The sequence below is a fragment of the Rhodamnia argentea genome, chromosome 3 (genome assembly GCF_020921035.1).
Source record: "Rhodamnia argentea isolate NSW1041297 chromosome 3, ASM2092103v1, whole genome shotgun sequence".
Lineage (NCBI taxonomy): Eukaryota > Viridiplantae > Streptophyta > Magnoliopsida > Myrtales > Myrtaceae > Rhodamnia > Rhodamnia argentea.
Genome location: NC_063152.1, coordinates 28038773 through 28062054, shown reverse-complemented (window position 1 = coordinate 28062054; position 23282 = coordinate 28038773). Strand labels below are relative to the sequence as shown.

At 40.5% G+C, this 23282-nt stretch overlaps 3 protein-coding genes and 1 pseudogene across 6 annotated transcripts; 1 reads left to right on the top strand and 3 right to left on the bottom strand.

Annotated features, from left to right (window-relative positions):
* Positions 1 to 3471: 3471 nt before the first annotated feature.
* Positions 3472 to 7671, bottom strand: LOC125312539 (rhodanese-like domain-containing protein 4, chloroplastic). The gene is made up of 8 exons (XM_048276720.1): positions 6795 to 7671; positions 5977 to 6079; positions 5800 to 5886; positions 5210 to 5284; positions 5002 to 5076; positions 4647 to 4727; positions 4215 to 4463; positions 3472 to 3926 (listed from the first exon to the last, which is right to left on the bottom strand). The coding sequence occupies exons 1-8, from the start codon at positions 7445 to 7447 to the stop codon at positions 3879 to 3881; spliced, it is 1371 nt and encodes a 456-aa protein (XP_048132677.1). The 5' UTR covers positions 7448 to 7671; the 3' UTR covers positions 3472 to 3878.
* A 689-nt stretch (positions 7672 to 8360) lies between these two features.
* LOC115753508 (chitinase domain-containing protein 1) lies at positions 8361 to 12289 on the bottom strand. Of its 3 annotated transcripts, none has more exons than XM_048276725.1 (9): positions 11916 to 12289; positions 11728 to 11801; positions 11229 to 11309; positions 10408 to 10492; positions 9993 to 10090; positions 9606 to 9693; positions 8997 to 9345; positions 8615 to 8907; positions 8361 to 8572 (listed from the first exon to the last, which is right to left on the bottom strand). In XM_048276725.1, exons 1-8 carry the CDS (start codon positions 12192 to 12194, stop codon positions 8660 to 8662), a joined length of 1302 nt encoding a protein of 433 aa, XP_048132682.1. In that variant the 5' UTR covers positions 12195 to 12289; the 3' UTR covers positions 8361 to 8572; positions 8615 to 8659. The 3 variants fall into 3 exon arrangements, with proteins under 3 accessions (XP_048132682.1, XP_048132681.1, XP_048132680.1); XM_048276724.1 differs by having other exon boundaries at positions 8361 to 8528; positions 8621 to 8907; XM_048276723.1 differs by having other exon boundaries at positions 8551 to 8907.
* Positions 12290 to 13399: 1110 nt separating this feature from the next.
* Positions 13400 to 18089, top strand: LOC115753501 (annotated as a pseudogene).
* A 404-nt stretch (positions 18090 to 18493) lies between these two features.
* LOC115753568 (abscisic acid receptor PYL3) lies at positions 18494 to 20804 on the bottom strand. 2 transcript variants are annotated; one of them, XM_030692227.2, is made up of 4 exons: positions 20723 to 20804; positions 20460 to 20614; positions 19833 to 20048; positions 18494 to 19138 (listed from the first exon to the last, which is right to left on the bottom strand). In XM_030692227.2, exons 2-4 carry the CDS (start codon positions 20583 to 20585, stop codon positions 18920 to 18922), a joined length of 561 nt encoding a protein of 186 aa, XP_030548087.1. In that variant the 5' UTR covers positions 20586 to 20614; positions 20723 to 20804; the 3' UTR covers positions 18494 to 18919. The 2 variants fall into 2 exon arrangements, with proteins under 2 accessions (XP_030548087.1, XP_048132724.1); XM_048276767.1 differs by lacking the exon at positions 20723 to 20804 and having other exon boundaries at positions 20460 to 20690.
* Positions 20805 to 23282: the final 2478 nt, after the last annotated feature.

The following is a 23282-nucleotide window of genomic DNA, read 5'->3' as shown; positions in this document are numbered from 1 at the left end:
CAGCGTGATCTCTCTCACTCGACAGAGACTAAATGCACGGGAAAAAGCGACGGCGTGGAGAGAAAAATTAATGCTCAGTACTCATCGAATCTTGTTGGACTTTGCAGTCCGCAATATTGACAAAAAATACAAAAGACCTTCATCTTGGCTTTGTTCATACAAACACACGTCACTTCTCCTGCTCTACTCCCATTGCAAATTTTGTAAGGTGAATTTCTTCTAACACTCAAATGAGCGAGAAAAACAAAAATTATGACACTCATAGTATTATTATTTAGAAAAGCTATCAATAAGTTTCTTTTTTGGCCCAAAGCAAAGTGTCATTGTGTACATAGACCTCTCTTTGGCACCTCTACATGTAAATTACCATTGATCATCTCAAGAGCATCAAGTGACAGCATTCTTACTTCAACAAGGTCTTGCTCAACTTAATATGAAGGCCTTCCAGTTAGGAAGAGCTCATGGTTCTCATTAGCATTGCTAACATTGTCAGTGATCAAGCATGTATCTAATATCTTGATACCCGGCATCACAAAGTATCGTAGCAAGAATTTTCATGTAGTGGGACCAATTCGACGGAGCAAATTATTGACAAAAATGACATATTTAATATGGAACTCGCGCATCTAACTTGGTCAACAGTGAAAATTCAATCGATGTTAGAAAACCATTTTCGAAAGTCGATGAAAGACTCTTGAGTCAAGTTTGGCTACTAGATTTAAAAGACACGACCTACCAACAAGTGCGTTTTCAAACAGTGCGACTAGAAACGGAAATCTTGGGCGGCAAAGACGGACATTCCTTGGGCTATGGACCATGAGACTTGAGTTACTCTCATCATTCCAAAAACCAGATGGCTGTGTGCACACACCTGCATGCAAATTTATGTGACTCTGTAGGTTTTTCTGCATGCCTCGGGAAATGGGCTTGTTCTCGTTATAAATAGGACATTATCATGTTCATCCTAGTCATTTAATAATCAGAATTTTTAGTACACTTTTGCAGCCTAGGACCTGAGTTTTTACCAGTTCGCAGGTTGTTGATGATGCATTTATTTAAAGCTTGAGTTCTATGTACCCCTGCATCTATTAACAACTGAGAGTTGATGGCCAGGCTGATTAATTTGAGGTTAGTGATGATGGCATCTGGACTACAAAGTTTCAGAGTTTGGGATTATTCGCATGAAGGGTAGCTCAAGAAAAGTGAAAAACTGCATTTTTTGTCAATCAAGTATCAGAATCCTTTTTGGCAGCTTTCACCTTTCATTATTTCTCTTTCGAAAATCCCTGACTGACGTGAAGCAGATTAAGTTGAATTTGAAACCCAACCAACCCACCCAGTCTTTGACTCTCGAATGAAACATTTGCTTCCCTGTTCTTTTCCTCTACGTGTGAAAACAGAGAAAATGGGCATTCTCTGTTTCCGCCCTGTTCTATGAAAACAGTAAAAAAATAATAATAAAAGATTCCTTTTTAAGTGGAGAACTCAAGAATGAAGACATTTCCCTTTAATGGCTCTCTGTTGAGGCGGATAGCATGTCGTTTTCTCTTAAATTGCATTTGCACCTTAATCTAATCACCTTCACATGCTTGTGCTCGCCTCGTCGAGCCCCAGCATCAGCTCGCTTTTTTTCTCCCTAACTTGCAGGGGTTTGAGAGTGACATCTCTCTGATTGATAAATGCATCCAGCGTCGGGGGATCTTTTGATGTGAGCCTTCGTCTTTTTGTCTCTTCCCCAGTAATCCATTTGTGCAGAAAAGAGAAGAAGCTTGAGCTTGTGAATTTTGCCCTTTGTTTTTAAGATGCCAGACCCTGCAAATGCAACGCGCAGCCTACCTTCACATGCGATCTTCGCCTATGGATTGTATGGAGTAGTATAGTTCGCATCACAATCTCGAGCGAATGAATCGCCCCGTTTCTTGCACATCTCATGACTAGCCAATCTGTCTGTAAATTGAAAATGACTTCGAATTATAGAACTTGTACAAGAATTTCCAATCTGAGAAACCATGAAAAGCTCATGGGGGTGGCACTCTGATCTCTATGACTACTGTGGGTATTTTTTTTTTTTTTCCTCTCCAATTAATAATGAAGTGAATGTAGATATCTGCTTAAACAGTTTCACTTGGTAAGTGTCTTCGTAAAGCTAAAAAGATGGACGAAAGAGAAGAATGTTTGGTATGACAATGAGAATCGACAAGGTCAAAAAGAGAGGACAAATTAGCTTTTCCGTCCCTTGTGTAAGTGAGACCCCTTTCCCACCTTATCCAGGCCACACAACTCAATAATATATATGCATTTGCCCTGTCCTGCTCTGTAACCAATGCATGCTTGAAGCTATTTTTGATTTTCCTATTGATATTTTAGATTGAACAACCTGGGTAGTTGCCCCAAAGAGAGCCGCACGTCCGATACAGTTTGGCAGCTTTTGCCAAGATGTTTTGCAGCCCACTTTTGAAGTCCATCACCGACTTTTTTCAAGATTGGGTTGCTCTATGGCTGATCACAGATAGGTATGCATGTCTTCTTCTTGACATGCGAGCACTATATTTAATTACTTACCTAACTCTCTCTTCCCCCTCCCCCTTTTCTTCGTCTTCTTCTTCATTTACTTCTTAGTTTTTGGGAGGTTTCGAGCAACGCGTAAATCTTTTTGCCTAATACTAAAAGTGAAAATATGTAATTGCTAATCTTTTGCCTAGTACTATGAGTGAAAATATATAATTGGAGAGGTACATAGAGGTGTGGAAATATTCAAACTTAGAACTTCCTACTCCGATATCATGTGAGATTTTGAAGAACCACATCCAACTATTCTAAAAGCATAAACTATTAGATGAAAGAAAGATTTAATATTTAATTACTCCTAATAGCTTTTAGTAGTGTCATGCTCTGATGTTGCCTTGAGTATCCCTAACCATTGAACAAGCACTTCGCCAAGTGGAATAATGCCAAATATACCAAGATCGATTCACAAAGTTGATAGATTAATAACACGACAGTCTAGTAGATAGGATAATGAATATTGTTCACATGTTTAAATGTCAACCCCTAAGTTTGACACATGACATGGCATACGAACTTTTTCGAGTGCAGACTATACCCAACATCACTCCGAGATAGTGTATTTATTCGACTTCAATCTATACACGAAATGCTCTTCAGATCTGGATTCAATCATGAACCATGACTCCTGGTGTACTGCCCATGAATCTAGAAGTCAATCATGAAGGACTCCCACCAGCTATCCTGCTATTCTAAAGTTGAAATGTACCAGAAACTGATGCTTATCTGTTCTCATCAAATGGCAGAGCCGGAGTAAAAGATTTGGTGGGAGTCGAAAAAGAACGGAGAAAAGAGTGTAATACTCATGCAAGAGTAAACCAGTTAGTACAGACAGAAATGAGAATACACAAGAATTAGTTTTAGCTACAAGCAGTGCATTCAGTTCCAAGAGCAGAATCACAATACTTGGAAATAAAGAGCAAATGATCTACGTTGGCAACATACAGAGTTTATTGACAATCTCTAGCTTTTCTAGTGATGGAAACATGAAAAAGGATCAATACATCAACACATCTCTAACTTTTTTTCACATGAAAATCCTCAACGAAACCTCAATTTTACACTCCGAATAGAGCATACAGACATCCACCAGAAATCCGAAGCGAAAGTGCCTCAAATTGATTATACATGGTGACACGATAGCTATAAATTATGACAAACTCAAGGAGGAGCTTTGCTAAGAGGGAACCCATATGCCATACCGAACTTGAAAATCACTCTCGACTTATACTTGAGAAGTCGAAAGATATGAATTACCGGCTATGGTTGCTCAGCCACGGATGCTCTATGTGGGACTTCCTTGAAAATATTTCTCATGGCTGCGATGGAGTAGGTGATGTTGGAGGCTTAAAATCTGGGTACTGCAACCAGAAAATTAACGGTACAATTGGTTGGATAATGTGAATCTTAAATAAGTGATATATGATCAAAAGATAATAAAAAATTCCCGAGAAACCTCACTTTGTTGCCTGTTAAAAACTTAGTGCACTAATTAAATCACACGGGAGATGTCAAAAGAAATTTTGGCACTGACTGAGTGAGTTAATTAAGAAACCTCAGGGGGATGAAGGACACAAATAGGTTGTGCCAAATGCATATAGAATAGAACAGACTGGATAAATCTAGACACAAAAGGAAGTGAGACTTACATATGGATAAGGAGAGAGCGCTCTCGCAAATCCTTGAAGTGATTCGGCTTTTACTTCCTCTTTGGGTACTGAGTTTACTTCAATAGGAGGTTTTGCAGCTGCTTCTACTTTCGGTTCCGTGATTGGTGCAGCAGGCATTTCAATCTTCTGCATGGTATTATTGGTGGAAGCGGGCTCCGAGCTAGTTTCTGTCAGAGCAGGAAGAGCTTTGCTACTAGCTGTCATTGGAAGAAGTGCCTTTCCAATTTGCTGAAATATTCAGATAAAGTATAAATGGATATAAGCACGACTCACTGGACTGCCTATGAGCTTGAGAAATCACATGTACTCGACCATCTCCAAGAATTGTAAGTAACAAATGCATTTTGTACTATAGCTCGCAAAGTTATCATCATCTCTATAGCTAAAAGATTAGGCAGTCAACAACAGTACCTTCATATCATCGACCAGCTCGTTGGGACCAACTTCAGTGTTCAAGAACTCATCAACTTGCAGCAGTGTCTCCTTCCGGTCCTGCGATTGACAATGATGAGGAACTAAGACTAATTATTTCACCGATTGAGAAAGGCATGAAAGCAATTTCTTACTGAAAATGTCAATTTACATCAATAAGATCGTCAATCTCAGCAGTGTCAATAGGTTGTTCAACAAAAATTGCACGAGACACAGCATCTCTCATAATCACTTTACATTGACAAAGAGATGTTTTCTATGAAGTGCCTCTCATCTCGCAACTTTAAAACATAGCAATACAAGAAAAACGATGTACTGGAGAGTGGAGCCTTACCTCAGCAAAAAGAAGTTTCTTACTGACCAATTGGATAATTGCAGCAGAGCCTAAAACTTGTAGGATTGTCTCTACCTAAAAGGAAAATTGAATTAAATTGTATGCTGAGTGGAGCCAAAGTACTTGTCTATTAGTGCTGTAGGAAAAGATAAAAAAAAAAATGGGGTTCGAAAAGAAGAATCAAGAGAAAGGGACATAACAAATCCACCTCCGAGAATGCCAGCAGACCTAATCCAGTAGCTGCTGCGACACCAAGGGCAACCGACAAGCCATCTGAGCCATCCTGCAAGCACATATTCATACTAATTTTTACTGGAGAGACAACTTCACAAATCAGAACCAGCATCAAGCGACAGTGGACAGGTATAACATACGTCAACTGCAAACATTATTCATGTTCCACTATTAATTCATATCAACTTAAACCTGTAAATACGTGTTTCTGTGTCAACTAAGCAATAACTGTTACATTTTGGAAAAAGAAAGCCGAGCAAAGGAAGTTTCTTCTCTATCTGCAAAGGTAAAAGAGTTAATGCTATAGCTGTTCTCCACATGTGACGGACTGATGCAATGCAATTATATTTGTCAGCTGCATACTTTGTCCTCCATCTTCACACATATACAACACATTCAGCAAGAATCTTTCTTTTAATTCTGATTGTGTTCAACTCTGAACATGCTATATCTATAAAAATCCATGAGAAATAACAGTTTGTGCACCATTACTTAAGAATTCTATACATAGCCATCAGTGAAATCCTAGCACATCAAAGTAAAGTAAAAAGCTCAAATACGCACTTCAATTGTTCCGCCAATAGCTTCTGTGAGATTGCTAAGATCAAAACTCAATGCTTTCTTTGGAGGTATCCAAGGGAGATTGCTATTCTGCAACATCACAGTCCATGCAAATCATAATGAGAACACACACAAAAGATCCAAAGATAAGCTAAAGAAAATGTATAACGTGGAAATGACCATCCATCCTCGGGGTCCTTCTGCCCCGTCTTTTATTGCATAAGCTGCCTTGAAACCATTCACAGTGACCAGCTCTGCAACAAGTTCAGAATTCCCATCGAATCTGGCTTCCAGCAAAACAAAACAATGTGAGCTTCCATAGCTTTGCTGCGAAAACAGAAATGTTTAAACCTGATTTATCGATTTCACTCTCCCGAACTAACAGATTAAACATGCATAGATAGGTTTTCCACAACCATTCCAGGGTGAAAAAAGTAAAAAGTATACTATTTGGTCATACCAATAAGTTTTACCGAATCGAGCCACATTTGACTGGTTAGCACAAAAAGCATTCAATAATTTTCTTTTAGGCACCTTTTGTTCTACAATGGCGAAGTCTAGTTTAATTACAGGATATTTGCTAATCTCAGATTTTGCTGGGTCATAGTTATGCTTGCATTTGCTATGCTCCAATCAAGTAAGTCTCCGGTCTAGTGAATGGCTGAATGCTAACTTACAAACTTAGCGGTCATGTTTTAACTCAATAGTGCCATGTCCATGTCCTACTTGCTAATTATGCAAACCATGCTGCTTTCCCGAAAATCCTGGGTTGCTCCCAGGATCACATTCAAGTGAAGGTCTAGAGGCTGCAAATAAGCCTTAGCAGATATTAATTTAATTATCTGATTACTCCAGGTAGTTATACTAAGTTAATAGGTGCGAGAGGTGTCACGCGGTCCCATGATTGAATTGAGAATATTCCAACCAAGTGTACAAAGAGATCAGCTATGTGCAATAAATAATGACATTCTGATCAGTTAATGTAATTGTTATCTTACTTGTCAAGAATGAACAAGGTAATGTTTTCTGGCTCCTTGAACTTCAAGGACAGCTTCTTCAAGAAACCTGGCTTCTCATCTCCCCTATACACAATTGAAACTGGTTTCTTGCCCAAACCGCGGACATCTGGACTACCCACTTGTCTGAATTCTACAGGGGCTCTTATATCAAGCAATTGAGCACTCGTGTCATCACCGAGCTTTGCATAAGCATTCCTAGCAGAATCAACACCAAATGGCTTTGGTGGCTTGAAAATTTGAGACAGAACCAACGGAAGCGCCAAAATAACAGCCCCGCCCGCTATGACAGCCGGGTTTTCGTTGGCAAAACTGATGACATTATCAAGAACGCCACGCGCATCAAAGTCGAGGCCACCCTCAGGGGCTGAGGCGCTCACTGACTGTTGCAGTGCCTCTTCATATGTCAAGGCCTTGGCCAAGCCAGTGTTAATAAGAGACGATGCAAGAACAAGACCTCCATGGAAGCCCCAAGACAAAGGCTCTTGAAAGTTCGGTGAAGTGTTGCTTGAAGAAGAGGAATTCGATAATTTGAGTGCAGAACTTGTGGTGAGGTACAAGGCTTTTCTGGGTTCTCTTTTTCTGTCACAAAGGTCTGAGATTGGTGTCAAGCCAGCTGCGTTGAGGGCCTCCATGGCATAACTTTTATGACACCGAAATGCTTGATGGGGTTCTCAATGAACTGATGAAAAAGCTTGGGACACCATCAAAACACGGACTTCATCGCCCAGATGGTGTCTTTCCTACGGGAAAACGAGGAAGACGACGGATTGAGGCAAACCTTAGCTTCACTTTGAGTGCAATTTGGTTGATTGAGCATTGAGTGGAAGTAAAAGACGTGGCATGAGAGGGGTGGGAATCAACCAATAGCAGGATGACGCGTGGCAAATAAGGATGTGATTACCCAGGATGCGGAGGCCTGATCAATGTCAATGGTCTTGAGCATGTGTGGCTGAGATTTGAGAGAACTTGGTGAAAGGTTTTGGAACACACGAGAAAGGGAACGCCATCAGTGGCAGTACAGTATCACAGAAGTACATTGAATTGTAAAACTCGACATGTACGTTTCTGTCTCTCCCATTGGCAACTGATGGTTGCAAATAGTCTCAAAATCATGGGTACAAATTGACATCTTCATTAATAACGTACTTGGTTGGAAAAAAAATGTATTTAAGACAACATAAACCTAGAACAAGTTATTACTGCAAAAATCCACTTAAGAAGATGAAAGGGCAAATTGGGGACACAAAAGAAAAAGGAGCACCGTCCTTAAAACTTCAGAAAAAGAAGGAAACGGGAAGGCTTTCTTTAGCTAGTCCATTCATGTTGTCATCAGCCCAAAACAAAGAGGGAGATATTTGTGGCAATCCAGAGCAACATGTCAATTATTGATGCTGTAAGCTCCTGCTGTAACCAGGCTCCTCGCTTTCCTTGTTTTTCGGTTACAATAACTGGTCTCTTTCACTAGATAGATAGCACTAGCAGAAATCATTCATCTACGCATTATCCGAAGCAGCAGCACTCGCTTAGCAGTCGCACAACTAGAACAGTCACGGGAAAATTTTATGAGGAAAGAAGATTACTGGACTAAGGGGAACTCAATCTTAAGCCATTGTAACAATACGAGCTCGCACGTTGAGATTGATGATTCTGTCACAGCTCTTCCCTGTATTTGTGCCTTTCAGATTGCAATATCGTGGTTGTGAGCTGTTACCTCTGCAAATTACAAGACCAGATATTCGACTGAAAAAAGACAATTCCTTTCAAATAAAAAAACTGTTGAAAGGTATTTTGACAAATTTCTATACCTTCCAAGAATCAGGATAGAACACCGTGAAGCCAAGGTTTTAAAGAAGATCATAGAAGTAATCAAGACCTTGCCCTAGTTCCCAAATTGAGATGCCACCTCCCCAATAACGTGCTTCCTCAAGGCGGAGGAATATTGACATCAATGATGGGTAAAAAACCGCATGCTTGGCATTGTTTTGATCAGTGTACGCGAAGAAGTGCTCCTCGCTATTGTTTTCCCACCGCAGTAAAGGACTGTGCTTTTCCAGCAAAGACAAGTAATCTGCTCCGGTAATTGCTCCACCACCTAAACCAGGAATTCAACAAAAGTCAAACACGTAGCTCTTTCAACACCATTAGCAACAGTATGCTAATTGAGTGAGGAATATTAAGTACCTCCGGAAAGGTCAAAATCATTTCCATAGAAGTTGAGGCCAACAAATACTTTGTGGGCAAGTCCTTTATCCCCACCACTACCTAGAAGCAGCCGCATTACGGAATGAATCCACTTCAAAGGGGCATTAGGACCTGGATTATTAGGGCCTGAGAAGTCATAGGTCATAAGAGAAAAGCCATCTACAGCACCGTCCAAGCTTTGAAGATCTGCTGGCCCGAAGTCATGCATTTCTAGCTCTTTTGAACGTGGGGGACCTATTACATAGACCAACTGCAATTTTTGCCCCACATTCCTTTCCAAGCTGGCAGAATGAAGTGCACGTCCAAGTTCCTGTATGAATTGGAGTGCCTACATCCAAAACAGCAGATTCTTCAAGTAAGACAAAAGGATCAGAATACCATACTGTTGGAGCTCATAGGGACCATATTGAAACATTTATCTATCCAGAGTTGAAGCAGGTTACATCAACATCCAATCATACAACCAATCGAGTATAAACATTCTGGTCAAAACAACTTTGAAATCCCAATACACTAGGATAAATTTTAGAAAGATCAGAATAACTGCATAATCGAGAATGAATTCTTGATTCAAGCGCAATTCTATACCATAGTCCGCAAATCTGGATCATGTAAGATCCCATAAGCAGCCCACCTTGACCAGGATTCCAGCACAATGCCATCATAACCCATTTCCCTAAAAGACAAAGGGCAGTTAAAGAGTTAATAAATGAGAAGGCACCTTTATCAGCATCGCCTATATTTAAGAACTTCTAACAAAAAGGCCCCTTCTTTGTATTAGAGTGGACAAGGGAATTGACTTATGATGATGAGAGAGGGGAAATCGTTCTACGTCATGTTATATAAATCAACTTCCAGTTAGGAAAAGCTAAAACAAACTGCAAGGTAAATTTCTTCCAGATATCTAATTCAAGACTTAACAAGCGATAGGACTGTCATTTAAGAAGTAACCCACTGAGGATGACGGAAACTCACTCGCACTCTGTTACTATCAGCTGAATAGCTTTGGCCCTCTGCTTCTTCTTCCTAAGCAGCTCTGTAGGAAGTGCTTCCAGAACAACTCTAGGTAAAACCTGATCACAAAGAGCTTCATTAGGTTGAAAGCATGGAGTAAAATACCTAACTTAGAATATAACAACTTAAACACAAATTATGGAGAGGTCTCTGGTCAAAGGTCCCCTGCAGATTATAGTACGGCTTAAAGTAGCACCTTGAAAGTAGGCAAAAGGTAGAAGGTACATCGGTTTTGACACCTCAACTAAAACATCTTTGCCAGCAATAAGTCTAATTTGTTAACATCCAAGCAAATTCTCAAGCAAGCAATCTGAGAGATTAAAATATCCAACTTGTCAACCTTAACCTGAAGTCTTAAATGAAAATGTTACCATACCAGAGCATCCCCTTTCGTTCTGAGCTCTGAGATCCACTCCGCATCAGCATTATGTCTCCCATCCAAGGTTAAGCTGCTTCCTTGGCTGTGGATTGAGAAGTTACAAGTGAGTGGGTATCGCCACTCTAGATTCCAAAGTTCTCAACATAAGAAGAACTCTAGCCTCTGGAGACATTTATGTCAAAGAAAACAACAAAATTCACACCTCAAATGATGTATCTCCAAAATGCCTAAATACCAACATCGGTTCTCAATGTTACTTATCAAAGGGTACAAAAAACCAGAAATACCACACCACAACCTCTCAGGACTTGCCTCTTCTGAGGAAAGATAAGCTCAATCTGCTTTATAGGCAGTTGAGAGACCAATAGATGAGTAGACTTCTTAAATTAGCAGACATAGCTTGTTAGAAACTCTAAACCAAAAACTTAAGCTATTAGGTGGAAGGAAACTACATGTATATGAGGCACATTATATTATAACCACTTGTTTAAGCGATGCGGGATTATACTTGTCACTCCTCATGTGCAAGCCACTCCTTCACATGTGCTCAACTTGGCTCTCTATTGTGAAATGGGCAAGACCCTTATCACGCGAGGAAGTTGTTGTAACCCACCACAAGCAATGATTTTAGAGAGGAGTGCCAGGACTTCAAGTATTGACCTAAACTTTGATACCGTATTCGAATGTTTAACCAAAAGCTTAAACTATTAGGTTAAGGCAAATTACTGTGAATAGGCACATTATAACCACATACTTAAGTGACAAGGGATTAGACTTGACATAGTTAATGGTTGAACGATATCTGAGAAGGGGCATACCTCTTGAGTTCATACCACACAGGTGACAAATGGGTAAATTTGGAGTTGAACCGCTTTGCTATCTCACAGCCCTTTGAGTTCCTGCAAAGTTCAGGTTTTTCTATATTGAGTATCTTCCCCAAACAAGAATCTCAACATCTCAACATTCACAAAAACACCGTAAGAAAAAGATTGAAGCACCAGTACTGTAAAATCTAATCCGAAACTTGAAAGGCAACCTAAGTCGAAGTAGGTGTAGTGCACCAAATAAGCTAAATGACAACAACAATATCCTACCCATGCTAATGGGAACTACATTTGTCAACCAAACGCAAGCACAGAATTTCCAAAGTGTCCAAGTTATATGAACAGAGGCCAATCTCTTCCAATTCATCAAACCATTAGAAACAACTGAAAATCAACAGACACAAGCTCCACGCTAGAAACAAAAACAGCTCTAATGGAACTTATCAACACCAAATAATAGATTAAGCAAATCCGGATTGACGATAGGACTTACCATGGGGTGATGTAAGCAAGCACTGGATTCCCGAAATTCCGTCGGGAGGCATTCTCGAAGACCCTAGAGTTATCCTGAATTTCTTCACAAAATTACGACATGGGAAAACTCAAAACTCCCCTCTCTGCTTTTTGCAAAATTCAACAAGAAAAATGAAAACTTTTTCCCCCTCACAAAGCAGTACTTACAGCTAGAACTTCTTGGTAAGTCACATCAGTCTTGACAAACCCTCCTCCTCGTGCAGAAGAGCTTGGGGTCTCCGTAACCGGAGCGTATTTGAGGTACACAAGAACGGCGATGGCAGGGGAAAGTACGAAGAACACGACGAAGATGAGAATGAGCTTGCGATCTGAGGTCGAGTCACTCAGCACGTCCTGTTCAGTGGATGCATCGGGCTGTTTTCGGTTCTGCGCTGCAGCCGAACTCGATGCAACGCCACGATCCCGTCTCTTCGTCGGCTTCGCCATTCGTCTCTTATTACCTCTTAGCTCCGGCGACTGAGTTGAGCTCTCAAGTTCAAGACTCCTCAGCGATTGTGAAAATTCGTACTATTAATAAAGACCAAAAGAACGGAAAATTTTCATGTGCAATTCTTTATTTCTACAATTATCGTTTTATTAATGAAAAGGATAAGTGCAATAAATTTCTTATAATTTAGGAAAATTTTTAAATAAAGACCCGAAATATCCTCATTTTCTTAAATAAGAACCTAAAGTAAATCTTGTTTCAAATAAAGGTCCAAAGTGCTTAAATGGTTTCAAAGAAATACCTAATTGAGAAGCATTTTTTGTTCATTATGTTTTTTTGAATTTTTTTTCTATTTTTACTCTTTTCCCTTTTTTTTTCTCTCTCCCCCTTCCTTCGCCATCGCCGACTTTACAACAAGGATAATCAAATCCTAAAACTTATCAAATTGATTTAATCAAGCTTGTCCATTAACCCCGTCCTATTTAACTAATGTTCACATTATCTTTTTTATTTTCTTTATCTTGGAGTGGCTAAAACAATGGCATTTTGGTCTAAATCTAATTTTTAATTCAAAATTTATTTATATTAAATTTAAGAAATAAGCTAAATTAAAATAGCCCTCACCACCGATCGGGTTCGGGCGAAGGTCATCGATACCTAGCTAGGGCCTGATGACTCTTGTCGACCATCCCTCACCCTCGCTTGCTCTTCTTGGTGATGGTGGGGGCAATGGAGGGCTTGTAGCCCTCTGTGCGTGGTTTCTACTCTCTTTCTTTTAGTTTATTTTTTGAATTTAATTTAAATAAAATTTATGTTAAAAATAGAATTTTTTATCAAAACGACGTCGTTTTAACTTTATATTTTATTATTTAATCACATTATCATCAATATTTTTCATTAGTTAAATTGGACGAAATCAGCGGTAAGGATTCGAATGAACCAACTTAACAAATCTTAGAATTTAATTGTATTTTTTGCAAGTTTTAGAACACAATTGTACTTTTGTAACTAATTCTGGACTTCTACTGTAATTATCTCTTGATAAAACTAAAAGAGCCATTCTTTCAGAAAGTTTATCATTGTCTCTAAAAAATTATTAAAGACATTGGCAAACATCCTAAAAATTAAAAGCTGAAATCAAAATATTCTTAGAAATTACTACAGTGAAAAAAAAAATCTATTTATAAGGAAATTAGCGGCGACGCTTTGTTCGCTCGGCTCAGCTGCTGCTCGTGAAATTACCGGCTCCTCTGTTGGGAGGTGTTTGCTTGGTCTCTTTCCTTCGATGAAGCTAATATGGAACAGAGACTGTTGCTTCAACCCTTAACTTTTCTTCCTTTCTCTCTTCTCGAAAGACCCACATTGCCTGTGAAATCACGTACCTTTTGATCCCCATATTTTCCGGAAAAGACTCCATTTTTGGGCAAAACTTTGATTATGCGAGAGAACAGTGCAAATCTGATACACCCAGTAAGAACTTCTTATCCAGTAAGGGCTGGAGTGAAAAGAAGGAAGGAGCTTCCACTTGATAATGCAATACAAAGAGACAAGAAATTGAAACTGGTTCTCAAGATTAGGAAGATTCTTGTAAGCAGACCTGATCAAACAATGTCGCTGAGGGAACTGTGTAGGTATAAGAGGGCTCTTGGGTTGGATAAAAAACGACGATCGATTGCTTTGTTGAAGTTTCCTGCCGTGTTTGAAATTATAGAAGAAGGGGTTTATTCTTTGAAGTTCAAGTTGACCCCTGAAGCAGAAAGGCTTTTTCTGGAGTTGGAAGTTACGAGTGAGATGGAGGATCTGTTGGTAGTCAAATGGAGGAAATTGCTCATGATGTGTCTGGAGAAGCGCATTTTACTCGAAAAGAATGCGCATTTAAGGACCGATTTGGGGCTTCCATTAGAATTCCGTGATATGATCTGCCCCTGGTATCCGCAATACTTTAGAGTCATAGCGACCTTGCGTGGCCCGGTTTAGAGCTAATTCATTGGGATCCAGAGCTCGTGGTATCTGCCGCGGAGCTTGCTGAAGAGGTGAATTGGGTAGAGAGATTGAAGAGAAGAATTTGACCATTGATAGGCCCCCGAAGTTCAATAGAGTGAGGTTGCCCAAGGGTCTGGTCTTGTCTAGGGGTGAGATGAAGAGGATTTATAAATTCAGAGATATGCCTTATATATCCCCTTACTCTGATTTCTCGGCATGGCAGTCAGGTAAGCCAGAGAAAGAGAAGCATGTTTGCGGGGGTTGTCCGTGAGATTTTGAGCCTCACTGTTGAGAAGAGAACTCTTGTTCATCAACTCATTCATTTTAGGGAGGAATTTAGATTCTCACAGCAACTGAGGCGTATGCTGATAATGCATTTGGCTATGTTTTATATATCTCTAAAAGGGGACAGGGACTCGGTATTCCTGAGGGAAGCATACCATGGCTCCCATTTAGTAGAGAAGATCGCCTGTTGCTTATCAAGGAGAAGCTTCGTTCTCTTGTTGCTGCTGTGCCTCAATTTGCGAGAATGGGAGTTTCAAGCAGGATGGGGATAGAGCAGAGGTAATCCCGGAGGGAAAAGATGCAAGTGATGGGGACTGTGGTGAAGACTGGTCGGATGTTGGTGACTCGATGATTGATAGCGTAGATGCTGATGACAATGAGGATACGACTTTGATGGCAATTATGAGGATGATTGGACTAAGGAAGATGAAGATACACTGCCAGATTTTGATGAAGATGGCAGTGCCGTGAAGATTGGTATCGGCAAGTGAATTCAGCAGACTGGTAGCTCCACAAAGAGTGAAGAAAAGCTTCTTGTTCCCATGTTTCTGATGGTCGTCCTTGAGAACACTGGTAGAATTGCTATGATGATATATGGTTGAAGAGTCTATTTATAGAAGGTGTTTCCTTAAGTCTTATGAAGAAGGATGCAGTCCACATTGTCCTCCCGCCTACAGGTGATTTGTGAGGCTCTTACTATCAACTACAGTCTCTTATGAACAGATTGTACTATCGGGCAGAAAACTTTTTCAATCAAATCAGAAACATCTCATACTTTAAAGAGCATCCACAAGAGCTCAAAGAAGAGAAGAGTTGGATGTCTGTGCTTGTCATAAACGAACACGAAAAAAGTCTCTGAACATTGCCTGTCTTGTCCTGGAAGTTTATGATGATGCCTGGTGAAGTAATATAACGATTGATAATAAAAATAACTCCGTCGTAGTTCTGTGTTGATCAATACACAGGGGCAGGAAATCTTGTGGAGCTGAGTACTCCTACAAGTGTTTTTCATGAGGTGAAGCCCTGCAGAATTTAATATATGAACATACAGTTATCTTGCTAAGTGGCCTCTTTCGTTGTGCATCTTTTAGGTATAAACCCAAGTTTTTTGTACAAATTTACTACTGTCTCTTGTGATTGTCCGGCACAAAAGACTTTCTACTCGTGGGAATATTTGCACATCAACGGGATTGATTTTATTAAGTGTTCATAGTTGCCCGATCTTGATCAAGGGTTATGATTCTAGCTGGGCTGTGCACAATGATTTTGATGATGGTTATATGGTTGATGAGGTGCACGCACCCTATGTTGTGCCTAACGCCTCACTAAAAACCACTGCATTATCAAATGGGAAGTCTCAAAACCACATTAAGATGAGGCCACTGTCAAACAAATTAAAAACTAGCATGCATACAACTTTTTGTATCTGATATTTTTTCTATTTTTTAAGTTTGGCACAACTTTTGCTCCTAAGTTATTAGTTTTTCGACAGCGACAACTACTTTGATTCATTCACTTTTTCCATTAGACTTGCACTATGTTAAATATTGAAGCTTTGTTTGCCTTGATCATCATTAGAATAGTCAAGATGCTTCTGCGACAGTCATATGTCCCAAACCCGGTGGATGAATTTTGCAAGACCTGGGCCTCAAGTATTTTCTTGTAGAGTCACCACCTATAACTATTAGGAAGGAGTACCGGGGGAAAAGACAGTTGTGTGACTAGATAATCACTAATTCAGAGAGGCTGGATGCTCACTTTCTGTGTCCATTTTTACTAACCAACTCAATCCTTGGTTATTCTGTCCGGTCTCTCTGGGAAGAGGAAGGGCTTTGTGACGCTGCAGATCGTTTCCAACAACAATTTAGTATTGCGGAGGTCAGTAATAATCATGGGCTGCTTAGGCTTTTAGGAGATAGTCATGACTGAGACATGACCAAAAATGTTTTATGGCAATTGTTTCATGTAGGGAAAAGTTGACACGTCAACATAGACACTTGGCGCTACTGAAGTTCAGCGTTCTGGTGGAATAGCAAAAAAGACAATTGTTGCGAAGTAAGAAAGGGTTAGGTAGGAAGAGTACAAAAGGAATTCGAATCAGATTAGCTATATGGAAAATTGCAAATTTTGGGAGTTAATTGAGCTTAGACAATCTTTGTTCTTCTGGTAGTCGCATGCTAACGTTTCTTTTAAGCTTGTACATCTTGGACTTGATGCAGTTGAGGTGAGCTGGAAAACATGACAATGGATAATGGGCGAATAAGAACATGTGCAGATTATGGATGAAACTGATGATCAAATATGTCCCAACTTGCCATTTGTTCGTGATGGATATGGAGAGTTTCTTCATCCATGGAGTTTAAAGAGGTAATGGATTTGGTTGAGATGCTTAACCTGCTATATTCTTTCGTCAGTTGGATTGACTTTGTTATGGCAATGTGGAAACTGTGCTTTGTCCATGTGGAATGGGAGTGACCCCCACTATTTTGGAGGAAGGATCTGATTATGCCACCCGTATGGATTGCCCCAGATATGTAGGCCCTAGCGACCCCCTCTCTCTCTCTCGCGTGCCCACTTCCATACACGGACATATGCATGCACATCCTTATTTATGGCCTATAAAGAGGACCCTCCTCCAAGTCGGTATGGCCAAGAGAACTTCACAGTTTGTATTAGAGGTTGTAGCTCTCATTGAGTTGTGTGAGATGAGTCTGTTCATGGACGAAGGCACAATTCTGCCTCAATGCATGGTCTCCAAGGCAGTGGTTGTTCACTCCCCCTCAAGGGCTTCCAACTTGACCTCCCTTTTCTAGAGCTCAACTACTGAGGCAGGCTGGCAGTTCTTGAGGGGGTGCAATCAACCGATGCGCCTTGCTCCCTCTCTCTCCTCTCTTTCTCTCTCTCTTTCCCTCCTTCTGTGTGTCTATCTGTGCATCAGTTAACATTTTGCTTTCAAACTAGAGCTCTGAGGCTCATATTTGGAGCGCACTTGAAATCTCTTATGGAAGACCAAGCGCAGTTGGTAAGAACTAGTCTGAAGTTCCTTCTGTTAATTACTGTGTTGCTCCCAATCCTTCAGCTGGCCAGCAATTTTCCCCAGTTCCTGAAAGTGGTCTTTTCGATAGATGCTTCGCTTTATTATCGGTGGTAATCATATATGGTTATGGTCTAAATGAACAGTTTACACATTCTCAATGGCTGAGCCAGTTCAGTTGTTGATGTGCCATTTATAGTATGTTCTGGTTAATAAATAATAACAGTCAATACTGAGGATGAGAATGGAAAATTTTCCGCCAATAAATTCAGTCCAGCCAGAGCAAATGCTAGAAAGCTATTAGGTGGGTTCTCTCTCGATGGATCTTCGTACATGTTTCCTTATTGAACTATGCAGAACCTCTGTACATGTCAAGGAGACTAGTTTCATATTTTATACCGAGAGATGTCGCCCAAAATCACGAGTTTGATTCTGGAGACGTCAATGCCAAGTGGAGCACTGCATGAAGACACTTAATCATCGATTCATCTCTGGATTCTTACGACAATCATGGAGAGTTTCATCGAGGAATGTCTACAAAACTCTGCTATGCCTACTTTTCTTCAGAAGCTGTCCTCAATTTCCAGTGTGTAATGCAATCTATTGAAAGAACCTTTGTGATGTTCTACTTCCCAACTCCATTCATTCTCCAAAAGGAGCTCAAAGAGTTGACTTACCACAAATATCTGGCAGATTGGCAATAAAGTAAGATGCTGCTACTTGGGACACTTTGGTTGAAACCTAAGTCGAGAAGAACATGGAACATGTCTAGATTAACGCAAAGAATCTTTACGCATCAGAATATTAAAATACTCATAATTGCCGCATCAATAATTCAATACAGCATGGCAAAACAACTTCATCGTGGAACTTGGTTGCTGGAAGTAATCTTATTCGATTTTCCAAAAACAAAAAACTAGTAGAGGACATTAATCCTTCGAAATCATGGAGAAAGCTTCTTGATTGTAGCCTATCGAGCGTTAAGGGGAAGTCGCACAGCAACAACATCAAGTAACTAAAACATGCCCAAATATTTACAAGCTACACTGTGCCCTCCAAACCTAGAGGTTGCAAAATTACATAATCCCACAGAAGTAAGAGCATCTGATATTGATATCTACATACCATTGCATAAGCACCACAGAAAACAAAAAACCTAGTAATATTCAAGGCAAAAAGGAACCATCCACTCCATTTAACAAATGCATACAGAAGCCTTTGTAGGGCTCTAATTTGCAGATAATTGCAAAGTGAGACGAACGGACTGGCAAGCACAAGCTCATGAATAGCATAACTGTTTCCAAAAGACAGATATCGCAGCCATTGACGCAACCGAAACTTCTGACAACTTGAATGGATGGCTCGACATTAAGGGGCTCTTAGGATCTAAACTCCCCAACACCACAGCAGTAGCCATCTAGTTCAAAACCGATCAATGGGCTCCGTCCGGTCCTGCACAGCCATCCTCTCTGAGACATCGGCCAGAGATTTCAGATTGCACCTGATCAAGGCCTCAACAAAGTAGCATGTCTCATCCCTGGTGTTCCCTTCGGGCACATCTACCACAAAAGATTCAATTACCAGCGTCCCTGGTCTCCCATCAATGACCTCTGGATGGACCGTCATTATTGATGAATAATTCTGCAAGGCCAAAAAAGCGCAAAGAACCTGTAAGCTATCAGCAGCAATTTCATACAGTGCAAGATGAAACCGATCCTTTGTATTTTCCTTTATCACTAGAATCAATATACAAAATGAGGAATAACACTAGAACAAACACTTCTGTCTTCATGCAGGCAAGTACCCTAGATTATTATTGATTTGAGCGCGACAGTAGCCCTGCAAATTCACTTCATCCACGCCATATCCTTCATAAGAGGCTCCCCTTCGGCCAAATAGATTTAATTCTACCTCTAAAAGATTAACAATTAGGATAGTCCACGTAAAAACGTTGCAGTGCATAGCCCCCGGAAAAAGACAGTTTTCTGTGAAGCTGAAACCAGAGGAAGGAGGTCACACTTCACAATTTGAACCTGTCAGAAAATTGTCCTAGAATACACAATCAGATTTCTTCAAGAGGATACCAAATGAGGGGAAAAAGAAAATGAAGGAATGACAAAAGGGATACGATTTAGAAAGCCACAGAACCAACAAAAAAGAAAGAGAAGTCGGTGCGATCTCTTCTCTGAACCACATGACGAGAAAAGACCATGCATTTGAATCAAGGCTTGCCACAAAATCGTGATCCCCAGTTCACTGATTGTAGAACGTTCTGAGTAACTTCAGAAAATGTCAATATTAATGAAGTGCCCAAGAGAAGCTTGAATATTATTACCCTTAGCCTGTGATCACCCCCAACAATCCGAACGCCGAGAATGTGCTCCTCATCATCAAGGAGCTCCAACCTCTCCGTGCTCGTGGTGGCAGGAAGACCAGACTTAACATTAACTTCTCGTACACTTCCGATCCCGAGTTCGCCTCTCATGATGCATCGGCTAACAAACGGCTTGTACTGCTGGGGCCGATCAAATCTCCTCACGAGAGACCACACCTGATACACAAACACAAGAATCAACAAAGATTTCCGCAATCACACATGCCAATTTACTCGCACTTTCGAAATTCGAGATACAAAGGGTTAGAACATTGGATTCATATACTTATCAACGGAAACTAAACATGTCAAGCCACGTGTCCCTCATCGAGCTAATAGCAGAATCACTAGAACGAGATGGCAACTACACTCCGATCTCACAAACATTATCCCCAAGCTTGTTGCTTTACGCGGACCCAAATGATCGAGCTACGATCAACCTAAATCGTTCAAAATGCTCGAACTCATCGGATCTACACCATCTTCTGCGAGTCAACCAGATCAAAAGATCCTCCAACGAAACAGGAAATGAGACGGTCGATGATCACAGACACAGACACACACACACACAAAACAAGAAACGCGTACCAAATTGACAGGAGCCTTGACGTGCTTGAAAAGAGCCGAAGTGCACTGATCGTCACGGGGATCGTGCCGGTGGTGCCTCTGTATGTACTGCGCCTCCATTATCCCAACCACCTCGCGGCCGTTCATTTCTACTCTCTCTCTCTCTCGCTGAAGAGCTTTAGAATCGCAAATTGTAGAAGAAGACGAAGACGAAGACGAAGACGAACACGATGAAGATGAAGATGAAGAAGCTGCTTAGAGAGAGAGAGAGAGAGAGAGAGGACCTTTGTAGCTGCTAGCTCAAGCCGAGCTTCGCGAGCCGAGAGCCCTTCAAAAATCTCCGAATTCACCGACATAATCTAATTTTATATCGGCGATAATTATAAAAAAAAAAAAGGGAAAAAGAAAATTGAAAAGTCGCTTTAGGAAGCTGCACTCATTGGTGGGTGGGGGGGGTGGGCCCACCATCGCGACGCTCTCTCTCATTCACATTAGAAATGCTTATCTTGTGACGAATAAAACTTGATTAATTAAAATTGATCACTCCTTCTAATCCCAACTTGCTTTTCGCCGGTCGGCTGCTCCGGAAGTGATACCCCCCCCTTTGACTTTACTCGCTTATTATAATTGAAATATCCGACAAGAACAAAATTCGTGTGAAATTAGGTGGTAATAATCCAAACGCATTGCCCGTGAATTTAGGAAAAATTATTGCGTAAAAAGGTAAAAACTTTCTTTCCTCCTATTTGTTTCGAGATTTGTAATGACAAGACAAATATTACCCAAGCCGCCATGTTGTCGGCTTTTGATTTGAAGATTTTAACTAATCACCCTTTTCCCAATCATCAAATCAACGGAGGACAAGGGTGCTTATGAAATTCCTCCCTTTTTTTTTTTTTACTTTTTTGAACTGCTTGCATGGAAAAAGTCGGCAGCTTTTTGAGGTTCTATATTTGTGGTCAAATTGGGGTGGGAAGGAGTAGGCGGAGCACTAGCAATGGTGGGGGTTGCCTGTTTCGAAGCTGTGGACATTGATGAAGTGAGCCTGATTTGAGCATGACTTCATTCAATTTCTTACCGTCCTCTTTGATCTTTCAAATGTTAAGAATGCTTCAATGTGGACGAAACATGTCCCCGAGCACACTTCGAAATTTACTCTTTAATTCCTTCGTCCGGTGTGATATTTTGTGGAATCATTGATATTCGTTCTAAAAATTTAAGTCGTTTAGATGAAAGCTTAATTTAATATTTAAATATTTTATTGATCCCGACAAACGAAGCCTGAAAATATTTGAACTCAAGATCTCGTCCCAACTATTTTAGTCGTTTGAGATATCATATGAAAGCGTTGCCTTATATTTGAGTCTTCTATCGGTATTTAGATGAAAATGACACCAACAGCTGATGATAGACCACCTGTCTGTTTTGCAGAGGATGAAGCAATTCCAAGCCCCTGCAACAACCAAAAAAACAGTGATGCGTGGGCTGTGATTGGGCCACGTCTGCCCATTCATCTCGATCTCTATGTACTCTGTTAAGTACAAAGTGGATAAGGACACGATTCACCGACCAAGACCAAGAATTTTGGGAATACTGAGGGAAATATATGTATCGAACATAGCACTAAATATAAGCAAAGTGATTTCATGGGCAGACGGGATACTTAGGCTGGGGAGATGGCAGTCATGTACCGCCGAGCTTAACACATACATCATTTCTAGATTATGATAAGAAGTCTTTGTCTCTGTGTAAGTTCTTTGTTTTTTTTTTTTGGCGGGGGGTTTGGGAATTGACCCGTTTTCGAGTCTTGCACGTACGAAAGTAGACTTTACTCTTACTTCCTGTCATGTTCATTCGTAATCTAAGGAGGAAAAGCTTGAAGTCTTCGGAGGACCCCGAACGGAGGCCGCGTGATTAGCGATTCCTTTCGGGAGAAATTGCCCGGACTCGCGACGAGCGATTCATCTGATCGACATGGTAGCGGCGATCGGATGAGAATGACCTTTGAAACCCCAATTGCTAAAAGAAATCAAAGTTGATTGGGTCTTGGACCCCCTTTTTTTTTTTTTTTTTTGGGGGCGCCAAGTACAGTGGTTCCAACATTATTTAATCGTTCCTTAAATGGTAGGTAAAAAGAAAAGGGAAGAAAAGGGAAGCCGTGTGTTTCCGGGGAATGACTAGGAAGAAATGAACTTTCTCTCCATTATTATTAGCTTTTGGCCCTCCTGGGTCATACTACCATTCAACCGCCCACGTCAAGCTTGAAACTCGGAAACTCTCATGTTCATCCCCGTCGGCATGTGAAGTCAAAATATTTCATTAAGGGCTTTTTTTTAATCTTTTATCCTTTTTTGCTCTTAGGTTAAAAGCTATACTTATTATATTAGCGATATAAAAAAAGTAGTAGCCGTCATAAAAGCGAGAGAGAGAGAGAGAGAGAGAGAAGCGCAAAGTAGCGAATAGAAAGAAAAAGAAAAAGAGAGGCCGTGACAATATTCTTGAGTGTTCTTGATTTCTTTTTTACCCCGATCTTGTGAGAAAATCATCAATTGTATTCCTACTTTTCTTGAAAACTAGTGGATTCGCAGAGTGCCTCTACGCGAAGACGTACCCCAGGTTTAGGAGAACTTCGATAACAAATTCTATGGTATGTTCTTTCGATTCTTTTCTTTTATGATTATATTTTGCTAGTATGGATTGTTTGCTTGGATTATTATTCTGGAATTGATGCACGATTCCTAACAACTGGTATCAGAGCCTGGGTTGGCTAATCGAGAACATCGAGGTTTTTTGGTGATGTTCAATTGAAAGTAAACGATATGGCGGAAGATAAAATCAGAATCG